At 44.1% G+C, this 25,144-nt stretch overlaps 1 protein-coding gene across 2 annotated transcripts in view; it reads left to right on the top strand.

Moving 5' to 3' along the window:
- Positions 1-25,144, top strand: part of STRIP2 (striatin interacting protein 2) — an 81,683-nt gene that overhangs the window by 14,512 nt on the left and 42,027 nt on the right. For both annotated transcript variants that reach the window (XM_033959409.1, XM_033959408.1), the window contains 7 exons: positions 1,282-1,416; positions 3,604-3,724; positions 6,928-6,996; positions 9,234-9,340; positions 15,252-15,379; positions 18,813-18,995; positions 22,297-22,511. In XM_033959409.1, coding sequence (XP_033815300.1) covers positions 1,282-1,416; positions 3,604-3,724; positions 6,928-6,996; positions 9,234-9,340; positions 15,252-15,379; positions 18,813-18,995; positions 22,297-22,511 — 958 coding nt within the window. The remainder of the gene's footprint in view (positions 1-1,281; positions 1,417-3,603; positions 3,725-6,927; positions 6,997-9,233; positions 9,341-15,251; positions 15,380-18,812; positions 18,996-22,296; positions 22,512-25,144) is intronic.

Below are 25,144 nucleotides of genomic sequence, written 5' to 3'. Positions count from 1 at the left end.
TCTGGATGCTCAGCAGACAAGAAGCCTAGCAAGACATCCAGAAAGTCAGTTTTGAAAATCGGCACTTGAACGTTTTGAAGAGAAAAACGTCCAAGTGCCAGTTTATGCCGTTGTTTGGCCATCTTTGTGTTTTGAAAATGAGCCCCATAATTTTCAAGCATGGTTCAGAAGACCTCCTAGAACAAAAATCCTAATACCTTCCACTATTGACTCTTTGTCAATGACTTTGGGCAGGTCGCTTTACCTCCTCATTCTGACTCGGCTGAAATTTTTCCAGACAGCTGCCATCCACTACGAATTTGGTATCATTGCAGATAGTGGCAAATATGCCTCAATGCCTGGGGAATAACTTGTATGATGACTGACAGGGTTACAGAAGTAACCTTGTGCCTGATAGGAGGTGACACCATGACTGGAAGAATGAGAGAAGGGTTCCAGTGCCAATTAATAGCCGACTCCAGTCCAGATTAATAGCTAACTCCAATGACTAGTTATATTGGTCCATTAAGAACATAAGAAACATAAGAACATAAGAAACGCCTTCACCGAATCAGACCTTTGGTCCATCCAGTCCGGTGACCCGCACACGCGGAGGCCAAGCCAGGTGTTCCCCGATGAAGACCTGTTTATCCGTATCCATCAATGTGATTTGCAAGAAGGTGTGCATCCAACTTGCCCTTGAAACCCAGAATGGTGGTTTCCGTCACAACCTCCTCCGGGAGAGCATTCCAAGTGTCCACCACTCGCTGCGTGAAACAGAACTTCCTGGTATTTGTCCTGAGCCTGTCGCCTCTCAACTTCAGTCCATGGCCTCTTGCCTGATTCACATTTGACAACTTGAATAACGATGCTTCTCGCTCTATTTTGTCGAATCCTTTTATTATTTTATAAGTCTCTATCATATCCCCTCGCATTGTAACCTAAGCAGATATGAGCAGAAGCCAGATATAGGCCACCTAAAGGTTTAGATTTGCACTGTGTCAAATAGATGCTTTTCAAGGAGGACGCCATCTGCCATTGATTCCAAGACAGATGCAGGCCAAAATATGTAGCTTGGCCAAGAATTATGGGGTTTAAAAAAAATGTTTTATTGAATATTTCAAATTTGATAGTGACAATAAAAATATTGTTAACAAACACGTTTCACATTAATCCAAAGGAAATAAATTATTTTACCAAGGAAAACAATAACTCCTAATTCGTTCACTCATTATATTTAATAAAACCCAAGATAAGGAAATTAAAATAACAATGATGTGATAACTCTTCTTTGATTTCCAGTGAGAGATGCAAAATGGGTGGAACTGGATGTGGCTCATCAGAAAGCCTATGTTATGCGACTGCTGGATGGCCTGGAGGTAGTCAACAGGAACAGAAGACTGAGGGTGGCCCGAGCTATTCTCTATTTGGCACAAGGTAAGTGCAGAAAGAAGTACATGTCGTAGCTGCATTCTGACTCCTTAACGAACATGGAAAATACGCCTGCATCAGGGGTACGGAGAACTTGAATCTGAGGCTTAGAACATTCATTGAACTTGAGAATCTTGAGAACTTGAATCTGAGGCTTAGAACATTCATTGAACTTGAGAATCTTGAGAACTTGAATCTGAGGCTTAGAACACTCATTGAACTTGAGAATCTTGAGAACTTGAATCTGAGGCTTAGAACATTCATTGAACTTGAGAATCTTGAGAACTTGAATCTGAGGCTTAGAACACTCATTGAACTTGAGAATCTTGAGAACTTGAATCTGAGGCTTAGAACACTCATTGAACTTGAGAATCTTGAGAACTTGAATCTGAGGCTTAGAACACTCATTGAACTTGAGAATCTTGAGAACTTGAATCTGAGGCTTAGAACATTCATTGAACTTGAAAACTTGAATCTGAGAACTTGACTCTGAGAACTTGAGAATCCTGAGAATTTGAACACTCATTGGCTGAATTGTGAATACCGTCCAAAAACCACAGGAAACTGTTGGGGTTGGGAGGAAACAGAGAGTGGCAAAGTTTTATATTATGTACAGATACTTGTTAAGCATCATCTGTAGTGAACGAGATTCAAGTTCTTAGTACCCCTGATGCAGGCATGTTCTCCACGCCGAAACACAGTACTGTGTTGGGTTTGGACTGTTTAACTTGGACATTGATAAATAGTTTTAACAGCACCCTTTGGCTTTAGCCATTGGCTTTGTTTGGTGGAAGGTCCATCGTCCCACCCCACTCCTATTTTGCTCCTTTGTTGTCTACGTGGGTCTACTCTGTATCCTGTTGGACTCCTTGTGGTTTCTTTAAAGAGCATGTCAGGGCTGTCTTCAGAGTGCAGCTCTCTTTTTAGCTGATTTTTTCCCCATTCCTGTCGTGTTTGCCTTTATTGTTTCCTTTCTCAAAAAGATTGTATTTCTCCCTTTTTACCCTCTTGTACCAGTTAGTTGATGTCCTGTATTGTCTGAAGTGTTATACTATTGTTTTCAATTGTACGCAATATTTTATTATAATTCACTTAGTATACCAAGAAAAGCGATTTTATCAAATTTTTTTTTAAATTAAACTTGAAAACTTGAACACTGCCAACTGGGTTCCTTCTCAATGTTACCTTCTGTACAGGATTTTGACATCCCATACTGGGGAGCTCGTCCGTTCTACAAAGGATGAGTTTCTTGTTCATTTTCCAGAAACACGTAAGGGAGCTAGAGTTCAAGGCTTCCTCACACATAGCCCCACCCCAGAGCAGGTGCAGTGGATATAACGTTAACTACAGGTTGAAATTTAGAGGCACAGAAAACTGTAACACTTAACAGGACAAGAGAAGCTGTAAGGCTGAGCTACATGAAAGGCTTCCCCTGACTGATATGGCTTACAGATGGGATTGTGAAGTGATTTGTTACAGGTGGCTTTTTAATGATAATGGGAACAGTGGTGGAGCCACTCCCCCGCCCTTTCCCCCTCCCCTATGTACTTGTTCCACGCCCACTCCTGTTGAACACGCCCCTTCCTTTCCTCTATACCTCTTTAATGTTACCAGTGTAAGCAGCAACCCCAACCTGCTGCTCGCGCAAGAGCCGCCTCTTCCTCTGATGTCACTTACTAGGGTCAGATCCAGGAAGTGACATCAGAGGAAGAGCAGGTTAGGATTGCTGCTCGCATCAGGAACATTAAAGAGGTACGAGGGGAGGGGGGGAGGAGGACAGGTGGTGGTGCCCACAACCCTCGCCTCCCCCCACTTCCTCATGTGGGTCCAAGAAGTGATATCAGAGAGAGCTGACGCTGGCGTGAGTAGCAGATTGGGGGTTGCTGCTCATACTTGGAATGTTAAAGAGGTACGGGGAAGGGGCGTGCATGCACGGTAGTGGGAGGGAGCGGGGGGAAGGAGCGGAGGATGGTTGCCAGCGCCTCCACAAGACGGCGCCTAGGGCGAACCGCCCCTCGCCCCTCCCCCTTACTAGTCCAGTGCTTAAATATGAAAAGCAAGAGTAACATTGAAGAAGACAGCAGTAAACCCTTAAAGGTCAGTGGGTAATGCTGCCTGTTGAGAGGATCTCTCGATGCTATTGGTATTTGAATGACTAAGTCTCGCTCTATTACATGTATCTCTTTGTCTTAGGAGTGTTTGGAGAGTGCGGTTCCGATTCGGAGGTCCTCCACTGGTCTCGTCACAACAGTTTCTTGCTCTATGAAATGGGGACATTCAGCGCTTTCATGGAGCTCCTAAATATGGAGATTGAGTAAGATGGTTGGGTTGTGTCGAAGCCGTTGTTTGGGACTTCTTTGAGATGAAAGGCTCTGTAAATGAGTGCCTACAAACACTTGTCTTGATTCTTCAAACTGATTTCACCGGGCAAGAGAGGCTTCTGTCCAGCTAAATCTCGCTGCCCAGACAGGTCCCCTCTGAATGGCATGGGACTGTCTGAGCAGCACTAGGGTGGTCTGGGAGTAATAGAGGCACCAGTGATATTAATGCCAGTATCCATACAGCTAACCAGGCAAGTAGGACCACTTAAACAGCAATTCTGTCTTTGCCCAGTTAGCTATGCAGGTACGTCACTGAATATCGGTCCTACCCACATAACTTTCAGGTAGTGCCTCTGATCCATCTATTCCAGTGTCTCTCAAACTGTGTGCCAGGGCACAGTGGGGTACCCCGAAGAGATTTCAGGTGTATCATGAGAAATTCCATAATTTTACTTTATTTAAAAAAGGTTCCCTTCGTAAATATACACTAGAATAGATGACATGTAAGTCGCGTATGCAGGAGTCTGTCCATGTTCTGAGTGTCTGTGTGCGTAAGAATGCAACCGCCCAGACAAGTCTCATTCTTTGACGTGATTGGTCCTTGAAAACTAAGGGCAAGTCATTTTATTTTTATTATTTCTTATGCAGTCGTTATCCTGACTTGAGCAACAAAGCAATCAAGGCTTTGTTACCGTTGGGATCTTCTTATCTTTGCGAACTTGGATTTTCAGCTCGGACAGAAATTAAATTAAAAAAAAAAAAAAAAAAAAAAAGATCGCCTGCAGGTGGTTGATGATGAAATGCGTGTTTGCTTATTGACTATCAAGCTGCGTTTTCAGTTCATTTGTACTCAAAAACAAGCACATTCCACCGCATTGATTAGAAATTCTATCTACCGTATTTGCCGGCGTATAGGACGACTGGGCGTATAAGACGACCCCCCAACTTTTAGTTAAAAAATAGAGCTTTGTGTTATACTCGCCGTATAAGACGACCCCTTCTTCCTTCTCCACCCCTTTGTATTCCCCCATGTGCTTTCAGCGTTCTTCTCCCTCCTCTGTCTTCAAGTGCTTTCAGAGTCCTTCCCCCCCCCTCCTGTCTTCACCATGGCATTTCAGCGTCTTTCTCCCCCCCTCCTTCTCTACCGCCCCGGGTGCAGCACAGCCAGCCAGGTCCCCTTACTTTTGTGGCACTTCCCCTACCGACCGACAACAGCCCGGGTCCGACAAACTTCCCTGCCCTTAACCGCGAATCTAAATTACCTTCTTACAGCTGCTGTAAGAAGGTAATTTAGATTCGCGGCTACAGGGCAGGGAAGTTTGTCGGACCCGGGCTGTTATCGGTCGGTCAGGGAAGTGCCACAAAAGTAAGGGAACCTGGCCGGCTGTGCTGCAACCGGGGCGGGGTGGCCGCCCCTCGAACCGCGAGGCTACTCTCCTTTTCCTCACCTGCCATGCCTGCAGCACAGAGCCGAACGGAAGTCTTCCCGACGTCAGCGCTGACGTCGGAGGGAGGGAGGGCTTTGTTTAAGCCCTCCCTCCCCTCCGACGTCAGCGCTGACGTCGGGAAGACTTCCGTTCGGCTCTGTGCTGCAAGCAGAGAAGGTAGGGAGAAGAAGAGCCGCGCGACTGAGGGCGCAAATAAGGGCATGTAAACTGTACCCGGCGTATAAGACGACCCCCGACTTTGGGGAGGATTTTAAGGTACTAAAAAGTCGTCTTATACGCCGGCAAATACGGTACTTTAGTTTCACCATTGCTACAATTACCCATACATAGGTTGAAGAACTTTAAATAACCCTCAAATTTACCCTCTCCTTTACCAATGTGTAGCGCGGGTTTTAACGCCGGCAGGGGCGGTAACTGCTCCAATGCTCACAGAATTCCTATGGGCATCGGAGCAGTTACCGCCACTGTCAGCGGGGGGGGGGGGGGGTGTTAATTTTTTGTTTGTTTTGCAATTTTCGCATTTCAATTATAACGTGTCGCGAAGAACATTTTCTCAATTTAGTGCGCCAGAGCTAAAAAAGTTTGAGAGACACATGCCCAGATATGGCCCGACACTGATTTATATGGAGTAGCTGAGAACCAGGAGAACTGAGGTCAATTTCCACTGCTGGAGCAGATATTTATGACTCTGGGCAAATCACTAAACCCTCCATTTCCTATATAGGGTTACCAGATATCCAAAAAACCCTGTATATGTCCTTTTTTTAGAGGGCTGTCCGGGTGCCCGGATAGACTTTCCCAAAACCCAGCAGTTTGTCCAGGTTTTGGAAAGCTCTGGCTGCATCTGGAGGGTCTCTGAGCATGCGTGGATGATGTTGCACGCATCCGTGCATGCTCGGAGGCCCTCGGATGTGGACCAGAGATCAGGAATGAAAAGACAAAGCTTTCTGGGGGAGCGAAGCTGATCGGGGTTGGGCTCGAGGCAGAACAAGGCAGGTCTGGGGGTGGAACAGGGCGTGGCCATGCAACTGGGATTTTTCAATGCAAAATATGGGAACCCTATACCTTTATGCATAGTTTCCCTTTGAAAATTATTCCACCAAAATTACATGCACACATTTAAAAAAAAAATCTTTATTAATTTTCATAATTAATACAAAGTACCATCAATTATATATACAATAATAACAAAATAAGCACTTAAATTCCATCAGTAACAATGCTGATAATAAATATCCCTCCCCTCCCCTCCAACAATTGGTAACAGGAATCCAGAAATATATCCCCCCCACCCACCCACCCCGTCCTGGACATGTATAAAAATAAACAAAAGATTTTTAAACCAAGAAACTATGTTAAATTAACAAAGGATGTCAACCAAACCAAATTAAATACTTTGCTCTGCCCCAACATATCTGCATTCATCTTTTCGTATTTGTACCCTAAACATAAACTGGCCCACCAAAACAGAAAGTTGGGCCGATCACAATTCTTCCAATTGCACAACATTTCTGTGAACTTTGAAACAACTTCTGAAAAACCTGTTCAAACCCCGTTCCAACTGGAAACACCTCTGCTTGCTGTTGGTACAACTATTTGCATAGTTTACCCATATAAACTCCATGCAAATTTATAACGAACTGTTTCTATCCATAAACCATTGTTCACCGCTTGGAAATGGCTTTGAGAATCATCCCCTACTGTCCAATGAAGTAACACATTGCTATGTTTTCCCTTCCTCGTTCCAGCAACAGCCAGGCGTGCAGCAGTGCCCTGAGGAAGCCAGCCATCTCCCTTGCAGACAGCACTGAGCTCAGGTAACACCCCAGTCATCAGCTGAGCTATCTGCTTGCTTTTGCTTCGCCCTGAAGGCAGCAGGACTGCCCAGAAAAGGGTTTAAAATGTTTCGTTGACCGTCTTCAAGATTCTGCTTGGTTTTTTATAGCATCTTATGGATAAACAATTTTTATTGATGTCAACCAAGAAACACAAAAGAAGAAAGGTACAGACATAGGGTTGCCAGATTTTCCTTTTGGAAAATCTGGACCCCCTAGCCCCGCCTACAGGCCCGCCTAGTTCCACCTATCTCTGCCCTAATCCCGCCCCCAAGCCTGCCCTAATCCCGCTCCTGCAGCCTCCTCTTGTCAGGCAGGTAGGAAGTCCACCTATGAGTGGCCTTCACGTAATGACATCACATGCATGCATGCACCAGTGGTCTCAAATTCGCAGCCCAGAGGCCCCATGCGGCCGCCAAATACTATTTTGAGGTCCTCGGTATGTTTATCATAATCACAAAAGTAAAATAAAACAGTTTCTTGATCCTATGTCTCTTTAGCTATAAATGACAATATTATTATTAAGACTTAGCCATAAGGAAAGATTTATAAACTATAAAGAGTATTTTTTTACCTCATGCAAAGTTGTCATTTCTTTAATAAGACATTAACTATTTTTTTCTGAGGCCTTCCAAGTACCTATAAATCCAAAATGTGGCCCTGCAAAGGGTTTGAGTTTGAGACCATTGCCCTATACAGACATAATAACAAAGATGCTGTAGCCATCAATCCAATTTTAAAATAAACAACTCCAAATGAAGCATCAAACTCACCGATCCCTGCAGATGACCCGCCAAAGAAGCCATCTCTTTTAGTCCTCGGAAAAGGCATGTAAGCCCTGGACTACAGTGGATCCAAAATTACCAGACCCAACCAGGTCTTCGGGAAATAAATTTTTATAGCATCTTAACTTTATTCCTGAGAGAAAATCAGTGAATTTATTAGAGAATCAAGTAAATGAAGGTAATTGTGTGCTGAAACGTCATGAAGACCTTGTGTTGGCACCATCCAATTCAGACAAAGTTCTCTGTGCAGTCACTGCTGCCTTACTTGATACTCTTACAAGACTCCACAGTACGGTCCATAAAGCTGTAGATTTGTGCAATTATCCATACAGAATTAAATCTAATTTGTATCCCAATTTGCAGCTTGAAAATCTTTTTTTTTTCAAAATTTTTATTCATTTTCAAAATTACATAAAGTGTAAGTACATATTCAATCAGATAATCATTGCAAATTTCACTTACATTCTATCTTTGGTTAATTACATAACTTCTTACCCCACCCCCTCCCATCCCTCCCTACCACATAACTAATAATCATATAAATACACATCAATACCACAATCCCCACCCTACCCTTTTAAACTGATATATTTAAGGGAAACGTATCCAGTTACTCTGTACAATATCTTGTCAATGGTTCCCACACATCCTGAAACTTCTTGAAATATCCCTTTTGCAATGCAATGAATCTTTCCATTTTATAGATGTGACATAAAGAATTCCACCAAAAGGTGTAATTCAATCTCCTCCAATCCTTCCAATTATATGTAATTTGCTGAATGGCAACACCAGTCATTATTAGCAGTAATTTATTATTATTTGCAGAAATTTGACTTTTTGCTCTCATTTCCAAACCAAATATCACAGTATCATAGGATAATGCCACTGGGTTATCTAATAAATTATTAATTTGGTCCCAAATTGATTTCCAAAAATTCATAATATATGGGCAATGAAACAATCAATGATGTAAAGTTCCTGCTTCCAAATTACAATGCCAACATCTATTAGACAAAGAATTATCTAATTTTTGTAACCTATTTTTGTATCTAATTTTTGTAACAAATTACCAGATGTCGGAATGCAATGAATGTTTCCAAAGCTTCAATATAAAACATTACGAATCCTACTTCGTGCTCTAGATTTTGAATATATGGGTCCAAATTTTCAAAAAGAGACGAGTTCGTCTAGGAAATGTACGAACCTCCCAAACCTCAAATAAAATTATAATTACTTAAATAAATAAATTTCTCTTGACCTTTTTAAAAAGAAAGTGGAATCATTTCATAATAATGTGCTGCCTCTGATTCTGGACCTTATAGATTCAAGTCCTTTGTCAACCTGTAAAGTATGTGATGTGGGTAGCGTATGAGACCTGTGGGGGACCTTCCTGCAGTCCTGCATTTCTTGGCACAGTTGCATTGTCCGTTTCAGGGTTCTGGTAAGCGTCATGTACTTAATGGTTGAGAACATTCGACTGGAGCGGGAGAATGATCAGCTTGACTGGAAGAACATCCGAGGGACTTTCAGGACAGAACTGAGTGAGTAGCTTAAAGGAAAGTATAGAGTCTGACTGTAAAGTAATGTACGGAACATAGAATCCCAGATCCAGCTCATTGCACAAATATTTCATTTCCTTGCAAAGTTTAGATACCCATTTCCAGTCAAAATTAACCAGAGTGCTTTACAATACAAGAATGACTTTATATAGGGTTACCAGATTTTCGGGAATGAAAATGCAGACCCATGGCCCCGCCTCCCAGGCCCGCCCCTTTCTGCCTGAGTCACACCCTGTTCTGCCCCCACCCCCTCAATGAGGTCGCTTGCTGGGAGGGCATCTGCGCTGGTGTGATGCGATGTCACATGCATGCACATGATGTCACCGCGTTGCATGCGCCGATGCTGTCCCGACGTCGCTGCTAGCTGGAAGCTTTTCAAAACCCAGACAAAGTGCTGGGTTTCGAAAAGCCATCCGGACCGCGTTGCATGCGCCGATGCGGTGTCAGGTCAAAAGCGCGCCAGGACAAAGGCGCGCCCAGACAATTGAACGCAGCGCTGAGGTGCGCGCCGCTCAAAATTAATGTTTTTAGTGCTCCGACGGAGGGGCGTGGGGGGGAACCCCCCCACTTTATTTAATAGACATCGCGCCGCGTTGTGGGGGGTGTGGGAGGTTGTAACCCCCCACATTTTACTGAAAACTTCACTTTTTCCCTGTTTTTAGGGAAAAAGATAAGTTTACAGTAAAATGTGGAGGGTTACAACCAGTGTTCCCGCTAAGGTGCGCTGGCCTGCGCGCGCGCACAAAATATTACATCGCAGCGCAAAGTTTCTCTTCACAGCGCACACACGCGTCGCAAAGGTAAGGGGAGGTAAGGTAAGGGGACGCATTGGGGGGATTGCACTTCCCCACAATTGCCATGCTTCGGTTCCTCTTCTTCCTTCCTTCCTCCCCCCCCCCCCCGCGGGACCCTGCGGCACCATCAACTCTTACTCCCTCTAATGTCGGCCCTGCAGCTCCAGACTTCCTCGCACCTTCTCCCCTCCCCCTTTGGATCGCTATTATTTTAAATGTTATAGCCGCGGAGCTGTATCCATCAGTGGAGATGTCTAACCTCGGCCTGCCCCGGAACTCTTACTGCAACAGTGACTTCCTGTTCCTGCCTAGACGGGCGGCTGCTGCAGTAAGAGTTCCGGGGCAGGCCGAGGTTAGACATCTCCACTGATGGATACAGCTCCGCGGCTATAACATTTAAAATAATAGCGATCCAAAGGGGGAGGGGAGAAGGTGCGAGGAAGTCTGGAGCTGCAGGGCCGACATTAGAGGGAGTAAGAGTTGATGGTGCCGCAGGGTCCCGCGGGGGGGGGGGGGGAGGAAGGAAGGAAGAAGAGGAACCGAAGCATGGCAATTGTGGGGAAGTGCAGAGCTGCAGGGAAGAGTGTTGCGGTACCCAGCTGGAGGGAGAAGGAAGATGAGGGAGGGAATTAAAGGAGATGCCAGGGCTTGGAGCATAGGAGGAAGGTATGCCAGTCTAAGGGAAAAGGAAGGGGGAGATGTGAGAGCATGGAGGGGGAACGAAAGATGGAAGAAAAGGAAAGGAGAGAGATGCCAGAGAATCAGGGAAGGGGAGATACCAGACTATGAGGAGAGGTGTGGGAGAGGGAAGGCGAGGAGAGAGATGCCAGACCAATGGGGTGAAAGGAGAGATGGAAGGGGGAGGCATACAGTTTCTGGAAGGGGCATAGAAGGAGAGAAGATGCCATATAGGGGAAGAGAGACGGCAGACAGTGAATGGAAGGAAGAGAGTTACAAGAAGATGAGGAAAGGAGAAACCACAGAAGACAAAGGTAGAAAAAAATTTCTATTTATTTATTGCTTTAGGAGACATGTGTCACTGTTTCTGTGAAGCATTGTATGCAGAGTCCAGCTTCTTGCTGGTTCAATTTAACCTTTGTCTATGTATTTTTATTTTATCCCCCCTTTTACAAAACTGTGAAGCGTTTTTAGCACCAGCCTTGGTGGTAGCAGCTCTGATGCTCAGAATTTTATGAGCATCAGAGCTGTTACCTCCGTAGCTAAAATCCACACTACAGTTTTGTAAAAGAGGGAGGGGTTAGTTTGTGATTACATATTCCTTACTAGGCGAAGGTGTTTTCTGTGTTCTGTGTGTTCGAAAGACATGGTTTTCTGTTAGGATTGACGGTGTAGGATTGATCTGTGCTGGTCTGGCTTGTTTAGTTTTACAATGGGTGTATTGATGTACTACTGCAATATGTAAGATGCTGCCTTTTCCTAGGTACTCATGTGTGACGTGTGGTTTGTTACTAAAAATCATGTTTTTCTTACAGATGGGGGGGGGGGTGCCAAAAAATGATGGGCCCCGGATGTTACATATGCTAGGTACGCCACTGTATGTAAAGATACCAGAAAGCTGGCGTAGCAAAAACTTCTAAGTTTTGAGTATTTAACCCTCCCACAATCTCACGGGCACTCGTTTCAAGTTTATTGAGATTTTGATTTAAACGCAATATCAAATATTTTCAATGCGTATAACAAAAATAAATTTGGGGAAATAAATAAAACCATTTGAACCAGTGTTCCCGCTAAGCTGCGCTGGCGTGCGCTGGCGCACAAAATATTACATCGCAGCGCACACGTTTCTCGTCACAGCGCACGATCGGAAGAGGCGTACGGCAGATGGCAGGGCGGCGAGAGGAGAATCGGGCGAGTTGGCTCATAACTTGCTGGCGCCCGATATTTTTGGCTCACGGTGAAAAAAGTTTGCTCACAACACCCGCCCGCTTAGAGGGAACACTGGTTACAACCCCCCAAACCCCCCATAACGCCGGCGCGATGTCTATTAAGTAAAGTGGGGAGGTTCCCCAACAAAAACCCCCGTCAGAGCCCCTATAAACTGTAATTTTGAGCGGCGCGCGCCTCCGCGCTGCGCTCAATTGTCTTGACGCGCCTTTGTCTTTAGCGCTGTTGTCTATGAACCGCCGATGCCATCCCGACGTCGCTGCTAGCTGGAAGCTTTTCAAAACCTGGACAAAGTGCCGGGTTTTGAAAAGCCATCCAGACCCCCCCGGACATGTCTTCGAAAAGGAGAACATGTCCGAGGAAATCCAGACGTCTGGTAACCCTAGCTTTATAACATAGATGGTTTACAATATAATAAAAATAGAAATCTTAATCTCTGAACAGTCAAAACCAGCAAAGACCTACACCAAAGAATGGAAAGCACCATGATACACGGTCTAGTCACTGGCCTCATTAACAATTTAAAGCAGATAGGTTAGGTTCCTAGAGGACAAAGGGATTGAGGGGTATACATAGGTGTAGATATGGGTTGTAGGGATAGGAGTAGAGGTATGGGTGTAGATAGGTGTAGATATGGGTTGTAGGGATAGGAGTAGAGGTGTGGGTGTAGATAGGTGTAGATATGGGTTGTAGGGATAGGAGTAGAGGTATGGGTATAGATAGGTGTAGATATGGGTTGTAGGGATAGGAGTAGAGGTGTGGGTGTAGATAGGTGTAGATATGGGTTGTAGGGATAGGAGTAGAGGTGTGGGTGTAGATAGGTGTAGATATGGGTTGTAGGGATAGGAGTAGAGGTGTGGGTGTAGATAGGTGTAGATATGGGTTGTAGGGATAGGAGTAGAGGTATGGGTGTAGATAGGTGTAGATATGGGTTGTAGGGATAGGAGTAGAGGTGTGGGTGTAGATAGGTGTAGATATGGGTTGTAGGGATAGGAGTAGAGGTGTGGGTGTAGATAGGTGTAGATATGGGTTGTAGGGATAGGAGTAGAGGTGTGGGTGTAGATAGGTGTAGATATGGGTTGTAGGGATAGGAGTAGAGGTCTGGGTGTAGATAGGTGTAGATATGGGTTGTAGGGATAGGAGTAGAGGTGTGGGTGTAGATAGGTGTAGATATGGGTTGTAGGGATAGGAGTAGAGGTGTGGGTGTAGATAGGTGTAGATATGGGTTGTAGGGATAGGAGTAGAGGTGTGGGTGTAGATAGGTGTAGATATGGGTTGTAGGGATAGGAGTAGAGGTATGGGTGTAGATAGGTGTAGATATGGGTTGTAGGGATAGGAGTAGAGGTGTGGGTGTAGATAGGTGTAGATATGGGTTGTAGGGATAGGAGTAGAGGTGTGGGTGTAGATAGGTGTAGATATGGGTTGTAGGGATAGGAGTAGAGGTGTGGGTGTAGATAGGTGTAGATATGGGTTGTAGGGATAGGAGTAGAGGTGTGGGTGTAGATAGGTGTAGATATGGGTTGTAGGGATAGGAGTAGAGGTAAGTATAGGAATAGGAGTAGAGATAGGTTATAGAGCTAGTCAGGGACCACTGCTCAGGCAGTGGGCCTGATGGGCTGCCGCGTGAGCGGACCGCTGGGCGAGATGGACCTCTGGTCTGCCTCAGCAGAGGCAACTTCTTATGTTCTTATGTTCTTATGTTAGATGTAAAATAACCCTTAGCGTATCCTCATAAGCAAAATACAAAATATCAAGCCATAACCAACCTACCGCATCACTGCTTATCCTCTCCTGTATTGCATCGCAAATGGCAACGTGCCTCTTGAACCCTTTCAGCCTCGGCTACATTGGGAATGCTCCAGACTGTCTTATAACTCTTCCTTTCCCATCTCACCTCCTGAGAGGGAAAAGGAAAGTGGTTGGAACTTTAAAAAGACCCCGGGGGAAGTTCTGAAGCGGAATGTTTGTTGTTAGTATGTGCAGAGAGGGAAGGTTTAGTCCGCGACACCAGATGTTAACTTTGTATACAGAAAACTGTAAAATCATTGGAACTATAGATGGCAGTTCAAATTGTTAGCACATGACAAAAGCTAAATAAATTTTGATAATTAACTCAAGAGTCATGGCATTCCAAAACTATCACTCCCAGAATAATCCTATGTACTGTAAACATATATTTGGACGTTATACTTTTTAATTTTTATGTTACATTTTATCATGTAAACCGCATTGACCCATTTGTGGAAAAGGCGGTATTTCAATTTGAGGTTGAGGGGTGGTAGATTCAGGGGCAATGTTAGGAAATTCTACTTTACGGAGAGTAAAACTGTGACTGAGTTCAAAGAAGCGTGGGATGAACAACAGAAGATTTAGAATCAGAAAATAATATTAAAGATTGAACTAGGCCAGTTACTGGGCAGACTTGCACGGTCTGTGTCTGTGTATGGCCGTTTGGTGGAGGATGGGCAGGGGAGGGCTTCAATGGCTGGGAGGGTGTAGATGGGCTGGAGTAAGTCTTAACAGAGATTTCGGCAGTTGGAACCCAAGCACAGTACCGGGTAAAGCTTTGGATTCTCGCCCAGAAATAGCTAAGAAGAAAAAATTAAAAATTTAAATTGAATCAGGTTGGGCAGACTGGATGGACCATTCGGGTCTTTATCTGCCGTCATCTACTATGTTACTATGTTACTATCAAGCCTCAATAAACCATAAATATTAAACTTTGTTTGGCAAATATACACATAGTGAAGGCCCTTTCCAAAAGCCACTTACAGGGACAAGTGAAAGCTGTCATGATCTAATGTTTTGTTTTGACCATAGCTGCTCACTGCTGCCCTAGATCGCTGATTTCTCAGCCCAGTCCTTGGGCACGCCCATCTAGGCAGGTTTTCAGCATATCCCCAATGAATATGCACAAGAGAGATTTGCATGTCAAGGGGAGAGATCTGCCAAACTATATCCTGCATATTCATTGTGAAAATCCAATTGGCTGGGTGTGCCGTGAGAACTGGGTTAAAAAGCTCTTCCCTAGATGACTGACCAGTATCATTGTGCGCAACTCTCAAGTTCAAGCCACATGGTACGGGAACTACGGGGCAACTCTTTCAGCCGTGAGTCTCAGCTTGATACAGTTCTGGGAATGAGGAGACTATGGATGAGATTTATTTTCTTGTTTCATATTTTCTTCCTCACAGGTTTTCCTGTGCAAGGTGACGAACCCTTTGCTCTTGTGCTCTTCACTATGGTGACAAAGTTCTGCAGTGGGCACGCTCCGCATTTCCCAATGAAGAAGGTCCTGCTTTTGCTCTGGAAAGTGATTGTGGTGGGTGATCCATTCCTTTTCTCTCTCTTTTACTTTCCTGTACAAGATCAAATTGACAAACTCCAAGACACGGGAGTTAGTGTGAAGAGTTGACACAAAAACTGACTTCCCTGTTTCTTATGACCTGGGAATGGGTAGTAATTCTCTAGGACCACAGAAATGCCAATTGCCATCTTGGAAAAACAGTTGCTTGAGAGGAATATGTATTTCCCATTAACAAGCAGGTCTGAATCAGATACATAAGTACATACTATCATCCGGCAATGTTGGGCATTCTGGAATAAGAACATAAGTGCCATACTTGGTCAGAACAATGGTCCATCTAGCCCTGCGAGGCATGGCTTAATGGTAGAGCTGCCTCAGTAACCTGAGGTTGTGGGATCAAATCCGAGAGCTGCTCCTTGTGACCCTGGGCAGGTCACCTAATCCTCTGTTACTTCAGGTACAAAAATAAATACCTGTGTATATGTGAACCACTTTGAATGTGTAACCACAAAAAAGCAGTCTACAAATCCCATTCCCTCCCAGCAGTGGCCAAGCAGTTACTTCAGATTGCACAGGCCTCAAACCACACGTGCTGAGCTTGATTTGGTGATCATTATTCATCAAGTGGCCATAGCATTTTGTCCATCTAAAGACATGGATCAGTCCTAACCAATTCCACTATGAACAAATGGAGAGAACTCTGAGGGGACTAACTTCTGGCATCAAAGTCCCATACTCCTTCAACTCATGCACTTAGAAGGTGTTCAAAACCACCTTCGAATATCAGGGACTTCTCATGTGGAACAACCTGCCAATGCACCTAAGACAACCCATCGACTATCTGGAATTCTGGAAGAAACTAAAGACAGACCTCTTTTCACACTTTAGCCCTCCACCCTGGACCCGCACCCAGGAAGTGATGTCAGAGGCAGAGCTGACGCTGGCGTCACAGCAGCTTGGGGGTTGCTGCTCACGCCAGGAATGTGTCTGAGGTACGGAGGAAGGGAAGTTGCGTGTGAGTGGCAGGTGGGGGCAGGGAAGGAACATGTGGAGATGGAGGGCAGGGAAAAGGGGAGGGGGAGCACCACCATCCTGGGTGCCTCCCACTCTCGCTACGCCACTGCACAGAATACCACCCACCTCCCTGAGAGTTGTCTTTCCTTCTGCAGCTTTAGAACTAACTCAAGAATTGAGGAAACTGTTGGATGCTCAGAACTCTTTACCAAGTACTGAGCAGTTCCATCCCCGTGCCATTAGATGGCGTCACCCACTTATGTAGCTGATTTCAGTCCTGCTGTCTATGAAAAACATTTGTTGCAGGTAAACAGCATAGCTTTTTTTTTTTTTTTTCTCAAATATTAACACATTTAGGTCCCCTTTTACAAAGCTGCGGGCTGGCGAGGTAAATGCTCCTATGCTTGTAGAAATTCTATAAGCGTCTGAGCATTTACTTTGCCAGCCTGCAGTAGAAACCTCTATTGCGGCTTTGTAAATGCCAGCGTTAGTTTCTAATAGGGTCTGTTTACATTTTTTTTACAAACATCAATTAGGGAGCAGAGTGTGGCGTAGTGGTTAGAGCTACAGCTTCAGCGCCCTGAGGCTGTGGGTTCAAACCCTGCATTGCTCCCTGTGACCTGGGCAAATCACTTAATCCTCCACTGCCCTAGGTACATTAGATAGATTGTGAGCCTGACGGGACAGTGAGGGAAAATGCTTGAGTACCTGAATAAATTCATGTAAACCATTCTGAGCTCCCACTATAATAAAACCCTAAACGCACATGTGCACTTCAAACTTCATGTTCCCTGCGTCTGTGATCCATAACTCCATGCCAGTAGAACGAGCCTGTGGCGTTTTGTGTGCAGTGGTTTTCTGGCTCCTACTGCGCATGCGGAGGTGTACAGTTTAAAATGGTGACCACCATGGTGGTGACTCCCCCTCCTGCCCTCACTCCACTCCCCCCTCCCGCCCTTACTTCGTCTAAGAGGACCATGGATGCAAGGACTGAGAGAAGGTAAGGGAAAAGGGGTACTCCGCAAATATCCTTTAAGTTATTAGTACAATCTTCCATCTTGTCCGCAAATATCCTTTAGGTTATTAGTACAATCTTCCATCTTGTCTGTTCTTGATTACTGTAATATAATATATTTGGGATCTCATAAAAAGCTCCTCGAAAGGGTCCAGAGAAGAGCGACTAAAATGGTTAAGGGGCTGGAGGAGTTGCAGTACAGTGAGAGATTAGAGAAACTGGGCCTCTTTTCCCTTGAAAAGAGGAGACTGAGAGGGACATGATCGAAATATTCAAGATAATGAAGGGAATAGACTTAGTAGATAAAGACAGGTTGTTCACTCTCTCCAGAGAGAACGAGAGGACACTCTATAGAGTTAAAAGGGGATAGATTCTGTACAAACGTAAGGAAGTTCTTCTCCACCTAGAGAGTGGTGGAAAGCTGGAATGCTTTTCCGGAGGTTGTTAAAGGGGAAAACACCCTCCAGGGATTCAAGACAAAGTTAGACAAGTTCCTGCTGAACCAGAACTTACGCAGGTTGGGCAAGTCTCAGTTAGAGCACTGGTCTTTGACCTAAGGGCCACCGTGGGAGCGGACTGCAGGGCACAATGGACCACTGGTCTGACCTAGCAGTGGCAATTCTTATGTTCTTATTAAAAATCATCCAGAACACAGCGGTTCACTTGATTTTTTTGGCTGGAAAAAAATACGACCATGTTGGTCCATTCTATCAACAGTTACACTGGCTTCCATTTGAGGCAAGAATAGTGTTTAAGTTTGGTTGTATTTGTTTCAAGGCTCTATTTGGTCTGGCTCCAGCTTACCTGTCCTCACGTTTTGAACGATATAAACCGAACAAGATCACCCAAAGAAATCATTTGTTTGCTTATCCACCTATAAAATCTTGTTGGTATAAGAGATTTCTTGATAAACCATTTGCATTTCAGGCAGGCAAAATGAATTCTTGGCTGTGCACCATTATTTCTCAGGCTCATTCTAATTTGTCTTTTAGGAAGTTATTGAAAACTGATTTATTTGGTAAATTTGTAAATTGATATTGTACCTCAATGTAAAGTCATAACTTTGACCTTTCTTGAATGTACTTCCATGTTAATTGTATTTTTTTTATTATTATACTGATTGTACAGTCCTTTTTGTTGTGAACTGCTTAGAACTATGTGGTGTGGTGGTATATAAGAATAAAGTTATTATTATTATTATCTGAATAAATGAGTTTGCATATAAAGAGTAAACACATACTTTTCCCTGCTAAGCTAGTGGTGATTTCTTAAAATTGAAATATACACATACCGGTACTTCTATTTAAAAAAAAAAAAATAACACGGGCAAAATGTTTATTATGCATTGGCCTCTCCGTATCTCTTTGGCCCTCTTTTGCGTTCACCCTCGTACTCTTTTCTCTCTTGCCTCCCTACCAGTTCACCCTCGGTGGCTTTGAAGAGCTCCAGGCCGTGAAGGTGAAGAAACGGAGAGAGCTGGGGCTGCCTCCTCTCCTTGAGGACAGTATCCAGGTGGTCCGCAACATGAGGGCTGTGTCTCCGCCTGCCTCCGCTGGTGATCTGACGGAACAGCAACAGAAGCGTGGCCGGCGCCGTAGGAGGGTATGAGCAACTTTGGTACTGTGCGGGTTCTTGTGCGGCTCACTTGATTTATTATTTCTTTGGGTTGGCCTGCTGTGTGAATCTTGCCGGATCAGGGCAGGAATGGGAAAATGAGTTCCCATGGGGACAGGGAAAAATTTGTCCCCGTGTCATTCTCTAGGGTGAAAGTCATTTAATCTTTGCATTTCGAGGAACGGCTCTGGTTCTTAACAGAGAAAATGACTGCAAATATAAACCATATGTCTCACCCAGTCTATTCATCCATACCGTCTATCCCATAGAGTTCCTAAACTAAACTAAACTAAACTAAACTAAACTAAACTTTAAGTTTGTATACCGCATCATCTCCACAGAAGTAGAGCTCGACACGGTTTACAGGAGTTGGTATAGAAAGGAACTACAATGAAAAGTAGAAAGACTTAGAGAGAAAAGTTTAGAGGGACTTCGTATATCGATGAGGGAGGGGGTCATAGCATTTTAGAGAAAAGCCAAGTTTTCAAATGTTTTCGAAAGAGTTGGAGGGAGGCCAGGCTTCGAAGCAGGGTAGTAAAGCTGTTAGTACACAAACTCTCCTCCCATAAACCCATTGTCACACCCCATGTTCGAGAGATATAAGCACCATGCAAGATCTTATATTGCACCTTTCAGGTCCACAGTACCCCCCATATCATGGACTTGGGTAAAAAGATTTTAAAAATTGTGGTTTCTCAAATGGTATCCCCAAATCTCTCTGCCACCTCAGCCAAAGGGCATCCATAGGAGTCTGCTTCATAGCCAACTTCAGCACCTGTTCCATGCTGGGGAGTTTTAAAAATGAATTTACAATAGTAAATAAAGCAAAGAAAACGTTACAGCAAAGCTTAACGATGGAAAGGAAAAACAAATGAAAACAATAATTCAAAGTTCAAATCATTGCTCAAATCCTCAACATAGGTGGAGATCCAGTATCAAATGAGGAATTTCATGTCCCATGCTTTCTTGAATTGAGACAGTTTTCATCTCCACTGGGAGGCTGTACCACAAATTATTCTTTCCAATTAAAATCTTACCATCCCACTCCACTGGTAATCCTTCTGGCCGGGTTTTGAAAAGCTTCCTTCAAAATTGTGTCCGTCAAGAGAGTATGCGTGGATGCCACACAATTACATCATTAGAAAAACATACAGGGACTCATGTGAATACTAGTCAGTAAATTAGATGAAATAATAAATAGGAGACTGACTATGTAGATACTATATACCAGTGGGAAGAGAGCAAATGACTCCTAAAAACGCTCAGAGAAGTGAAACTCTGAAGGGGAGGTGGATACCTTCCCTTGGGACAAGAGTTTACCATCCAGTCATTGCATTTTACTTTACAGAACTTCACTTTCTAGCCACTGGTAAAATTGTGAACAGTTTAAATGTTTTGTAAATTGACAAAAAATGTTCAAAAATTTTTACAAAAAGACTCTTGCTCATTGGAAACTGTACACTTATCTGTGCAAGCTTTTTAAAGATTGTGGTTGTACAGGCTCTTAGGGGTCTTAGTGTACAGTTTCCAATGAGCAAGAGTCTTTTTGTAAAAATTTTTGAACATTTTTTGTCAATTTACAAAACATTTAAACTGTTCACAATTTTACCAGTGGCTAGAAAGTGAAGTTCTGTAAAGTAAAATGCAATGACTGGACGGTAAACTCTTGTCCCAAGGGAAGGTATCCACCTCCCCTTCAGAGTTTCACTTCTCTGAGCGTTTTTAGGAGTCATTTGCTCTCTTCCCACTGGTATATAGTATCAATATAGTCAGTCTCCTACTTATTATTACACAATTACATCATGCACACGCGAGTGTGACATCATTGCATGGCATGCACGGATGCCCTCCTGCCCGACCAGAGCAAGCTGCAGGGGTGAGACTAGGGCGAGATTAGGGTCAGGACTGGGGCATAATGGGGCGGGATGTGGGAGCCTGGGGGCAGGTCTAGGGGACTGGATTTTACGAATGTAAAATCTGGCAACCCTAGTTAAGACTGAAATACAATTTGTTAAAAAAAATATTTCCTCAGGCGACTCCTGAGTCTGTCCCCTTTCATCTTCATTCTATGCCCACTCATTCCAGAGCTTCCTTTCAATGGCAAGAAACTCACCTCTTGTGCATTTATACATTGCAGGTATTAACATAAGCAATGCCTCCGCTGGGTCAGACCTGAGGTCCATCGTGCCCAGCAGTCCGCTCACGCGGCAGCCCAACAGGTCCAGGACCTGCACAGTAATCCTCTATCTATACCCCTCTATCCCCTTTTCCAGCAGGAAATTGTCCAATCCTTTCTTGAACCCCAGTACCGTACTCTGCCCTATTACGCTCTCTGGAAGTGCATTGGCTAAGGCTCTTAACATTTGCATCTCCTCTTCCTATAGGCTAAGGCAGTAGCGTACTAAGAGGGGGGAGCGGGGGGGGGGGGCGGTCCGCCCCGGGTGACAAGCCCTGAGGGGGTGCTCCCGGCCTTGCCGTTCAGTCCCCCCCACCCCCGAAGGACCGCTCGCCCACCTGGCTGCGGTGAAGCTTGAAGAATGGTCTGAAATTTGGCAGCTAAAATGTAATACTAAGAAATGCAAGGTCAAGAATTTGGGCTGCAAAATCCCAAGGGAACGGTATCGTTCAGGGGGTAAAGAACATATGTGCATGACGGAAGAGCGGGACTTGGGTGGGATTGTATGTGATGATCTTAAGGTGGCCAAACAAGTTGAAAAGGTGACGGCGAAAGCTAGAAGGACGCTAGGGTGAATAGGGAGAGGTTTGGCCAGTAGGGAAAAGGCGGTATTGATGCCCCTGTATGAAAACTCTGGTGAGACCTCTTTTAGAATACTGTGTACAGTTCTGGAGGCCGCACCTTCAAAAAGATATAAAAAGGATGGAGTTGGTCATTACATAGTGCCACACTGTTTTAGTGAATTAATCACATTCAGTTTTTCAAAATATATTGAATTGTTTATTATCACTGTTTGATTTATGCACACTGACGAGCCCGATGATGGTGTGCGGCTGGAAGTGAGTTAAATCTCCTTCCTAATCAGATTCTGCTTTATGCGCTGGAGTAAAGAAAAACACTCCCTCACACTGAGGGCACGTCTTATTCACCATTAACTTTTATATGAGTGAAGTGTGTTACAGTTGGCTTCCTGTCTTGACCTATTGACTAGAGCTGCTCTTGTTTAGTGTCATTTGAGATATCTCTGATTATTTCACATAATATGTGGCAGAATGGACGTAGAACTGGACCCAAACTTGCAAAGAGTGTCTAACCCCGATCCTTGCATTCCAGGTACTGGTGAAGCAGGACAGTTTGGACTTGTACAATGAGAGGGACCCCTTTAAGAATGAGGAAGTTGGAGTGGACGAGGAAGACAATGATGACTTGGAAAATGGGACCGAGGGGGAAGACCCTTTGGAGCGGGATACCATCCTTCAGTCCCAGCCCCGCCTGAACAGTGAAAGAGTGTCTTTTCCCAAGAGCCTTCCATGGGCAACTAAAGTCAGGTATGTCAGCCATCATCCCGTTACACTGGAAACTGGATGTCTGTTAGCAAATCCAAATCTAGCCTGTGTTTCTCGGTGCATGATTAATTACCTGTTTGTTTGTTTTTTTTTTGGGGGGGGGAGGTTAGAGAAGAAATGTGCTATTGAGACAGACATAAGGGAAGGCACTGCTTACCCTGGGATCAGTAGTGTGGAATGTACCTACAATTTGAGTACTTGTGGCCTGGAATAGCCACTGTGGAAACAGGACAATGGGCTAGATCAGTGGTTCCCAAACCTGTCCTGGGGGACCCCCAGCCAGTCAGGTTTTCAAGATATCCCTAATGAATATGCATGAGAGAGATTTGCATATAATGGAAGTGACAGGTATGCAAATCTCTCTCATGCATATTCATTAGGGATATCTTGAAAACCTGACTGGCTGGGGGTCCCCCAGGACAGGTTTGGGAACCACTGGGCTAGATGGACCATTGGTCTGACCCAGTATGGCTATTCTTAGGTTTTTATGTGAGCCAAGGGGGAGAGTGTGGCACAGTGGTTAAAATTACATCTCAGCACCCTGAGATTGTGGGTTCAAGCCCATGCTGATTCTTGTGACCTTGGGCAAGTCACTTAATCCCCCTATTGTCCCAGGTACATTAGACAGATTGTGAGCCCATGGGGACAGACAAGGAAAAATGCTTGAGTACCTGAATAAATTCATGTAAACTGCTCTGAGCTCTCCTAGGAGAACAGTATAGAAAACGGAATAAATAAAGTATAGGACAATCAGGCCATTGTGACATCATTGGTGAGGTTGGCTCTTAGGCATTGGTGGAATGAGGCATTATGACATCACAATCTGGAATGTTGCTACTCTTTGGGTTTCTGCCAGGTTCTTGGGACCTGGGTTGGTCACTATTGGAAACTAAGCTAGATGGACCATTTATCTGACCCAGTATGGCAATTCTTATGTTTGTATGTTGCCTCCCCCCAAAAAAAATTGGCAGGCTGGTCACGCCCCTTCCATCCACACTCTGGCCACGTAGATGCCTTCTTGCATTTCCATGCTAAGCAAACAATGCAACTAACTTAGAAAATACTGCTAGCGCACACGTGATATTTACTGTCGTAATGTACGCTTACCTCTGTAAGTGCTAGAATTCTAAAGTTAACGGAATGATGGGAGTTAATGACTCGTCATTACAGGATGGGCCCCTTCTTGCAAACTGCACTGGATGGATTCTAAGCATCCTATGACCAAGTTCAGGCAGCGCTGTACGAAGCATCAATCAAAGGGGGGGCGTGGCTTGGAGCGCGCAAAATGGTGGCATAGCCGTGGAGCTCCTTAAGCCAGGCAACTAACTGAAAGAAAAGTGGAGTTTATGCTCGCTCCCTGATGTTTAAAATAAGTGAAATCAGCGTCGGAAATGGCAGCTATGCGACAGGGAAAGTCGGAGAAGCCGTGCACATCGGGTGTAACGGCGGAAAGATCGAAGGTCTCTCAGCTGTCGCCGTCGAAAGTGCCAATCCCGCTGGAAAACGAAGAATACTCTGAAAAAGTGGATATTATAATAATAATAATAATTAATAATAATAATAATTTTATTTCTTATATACCGCTGTACCGTGAAGTTCTAAGCGGTTTACAGTAGAAACAGAAGAAATGCAATAAGTAAGATTAATTAAGATGAAGAGAGAGTACTTAGAGTTCCCTGACTGTCCCAAAGGCTCACATTCTTGCTAAAGTACTTGAGAAAAATAAATTAGTTAGGTTATAAACATAGAGTAGAAGAAGGTAGGAAAACAGTTTATAGGAAAATTAATTTTGAATACATTATACATTATATATTGTTCAAGGCGGAATACAAATTATAGGAGATTTGGACATTACCAAAAGAATTGCGTAATAAAGATTATCTAGATAAATTACATAACAGTGATTCATGTACATTACATGGTGTGGTAGAGGATTCAATTATGAAAATTACATATCAGGGAATCAAGTGATAAGAGAATATAGTGGAGAATATCAGTATATACGGTTTACAGATTGGAAGTTACCTAATAATGTCATAAGAAGTTTATTGGATAGTGTGGAAAATGTTTATATAGGAATCAGAGTATGTATGATAGGAAAGGTTCTAAGAGTTGTCAAAATTGTTGTCAGAGTTGTTCAAAATTAAACTAATGTTGAAAGACAATGCCAACAAAATATCGGAAGTCAAAGAGGAAGTAGTGAGTCTAAAGCAGCAGATCCAGATTGATAAGGCAGAGGATGTCACTGATTGAGGAGAGAGTCGATCGGGTGGAAGTGATCACACAAAAGTGTGAAGCTGATAGGCAACCAGTGGAGTTGTTAAAGAATCAGCTTGTGGACATGGAAAATCGGGGAAAGAGAAAGAACATAAGACTTCTTGGTATGGCTGAAAATCTTGAAGGGGGAGACGCTATACGGTTTCTAGAGAATTTACTGCCCAAGATATTACAGTTAAATTCGAAGTGGCCGTTGGAAATAGAACGGGCACATAGAATCCCTTCAAAGAGATCAGCAAACCAAGTTAGCCCTAGACCCTTGATTTTCAAAGTTTTAAGGTTTCAGCAAGCTTTGGAAATTTTAAAAGTGGCAAAAGCTAATAAAAATTTAAACTACA

The sequence above is a fragment of the Geotrypetes seraphini genome, chromosome 9 (genome assembly GCF_902459505.1).
Source record: "Geotrypetes seraphini chromosome 9, aGeoSer1.1, whole genome shotgun sequence".
In the NCBI taxonomy this organism is placed as follows: Eukaryota; Metazoa; Chordata; class Amphibia; order Gymnophiona; family Dermophiidae; genus Geotrypetes; species Geotrypetes seraphini.
Note: the sequence above shows the minus strand (reverse complement) of the source record. Positions and strands in the feature narration are given on the sequence as shown.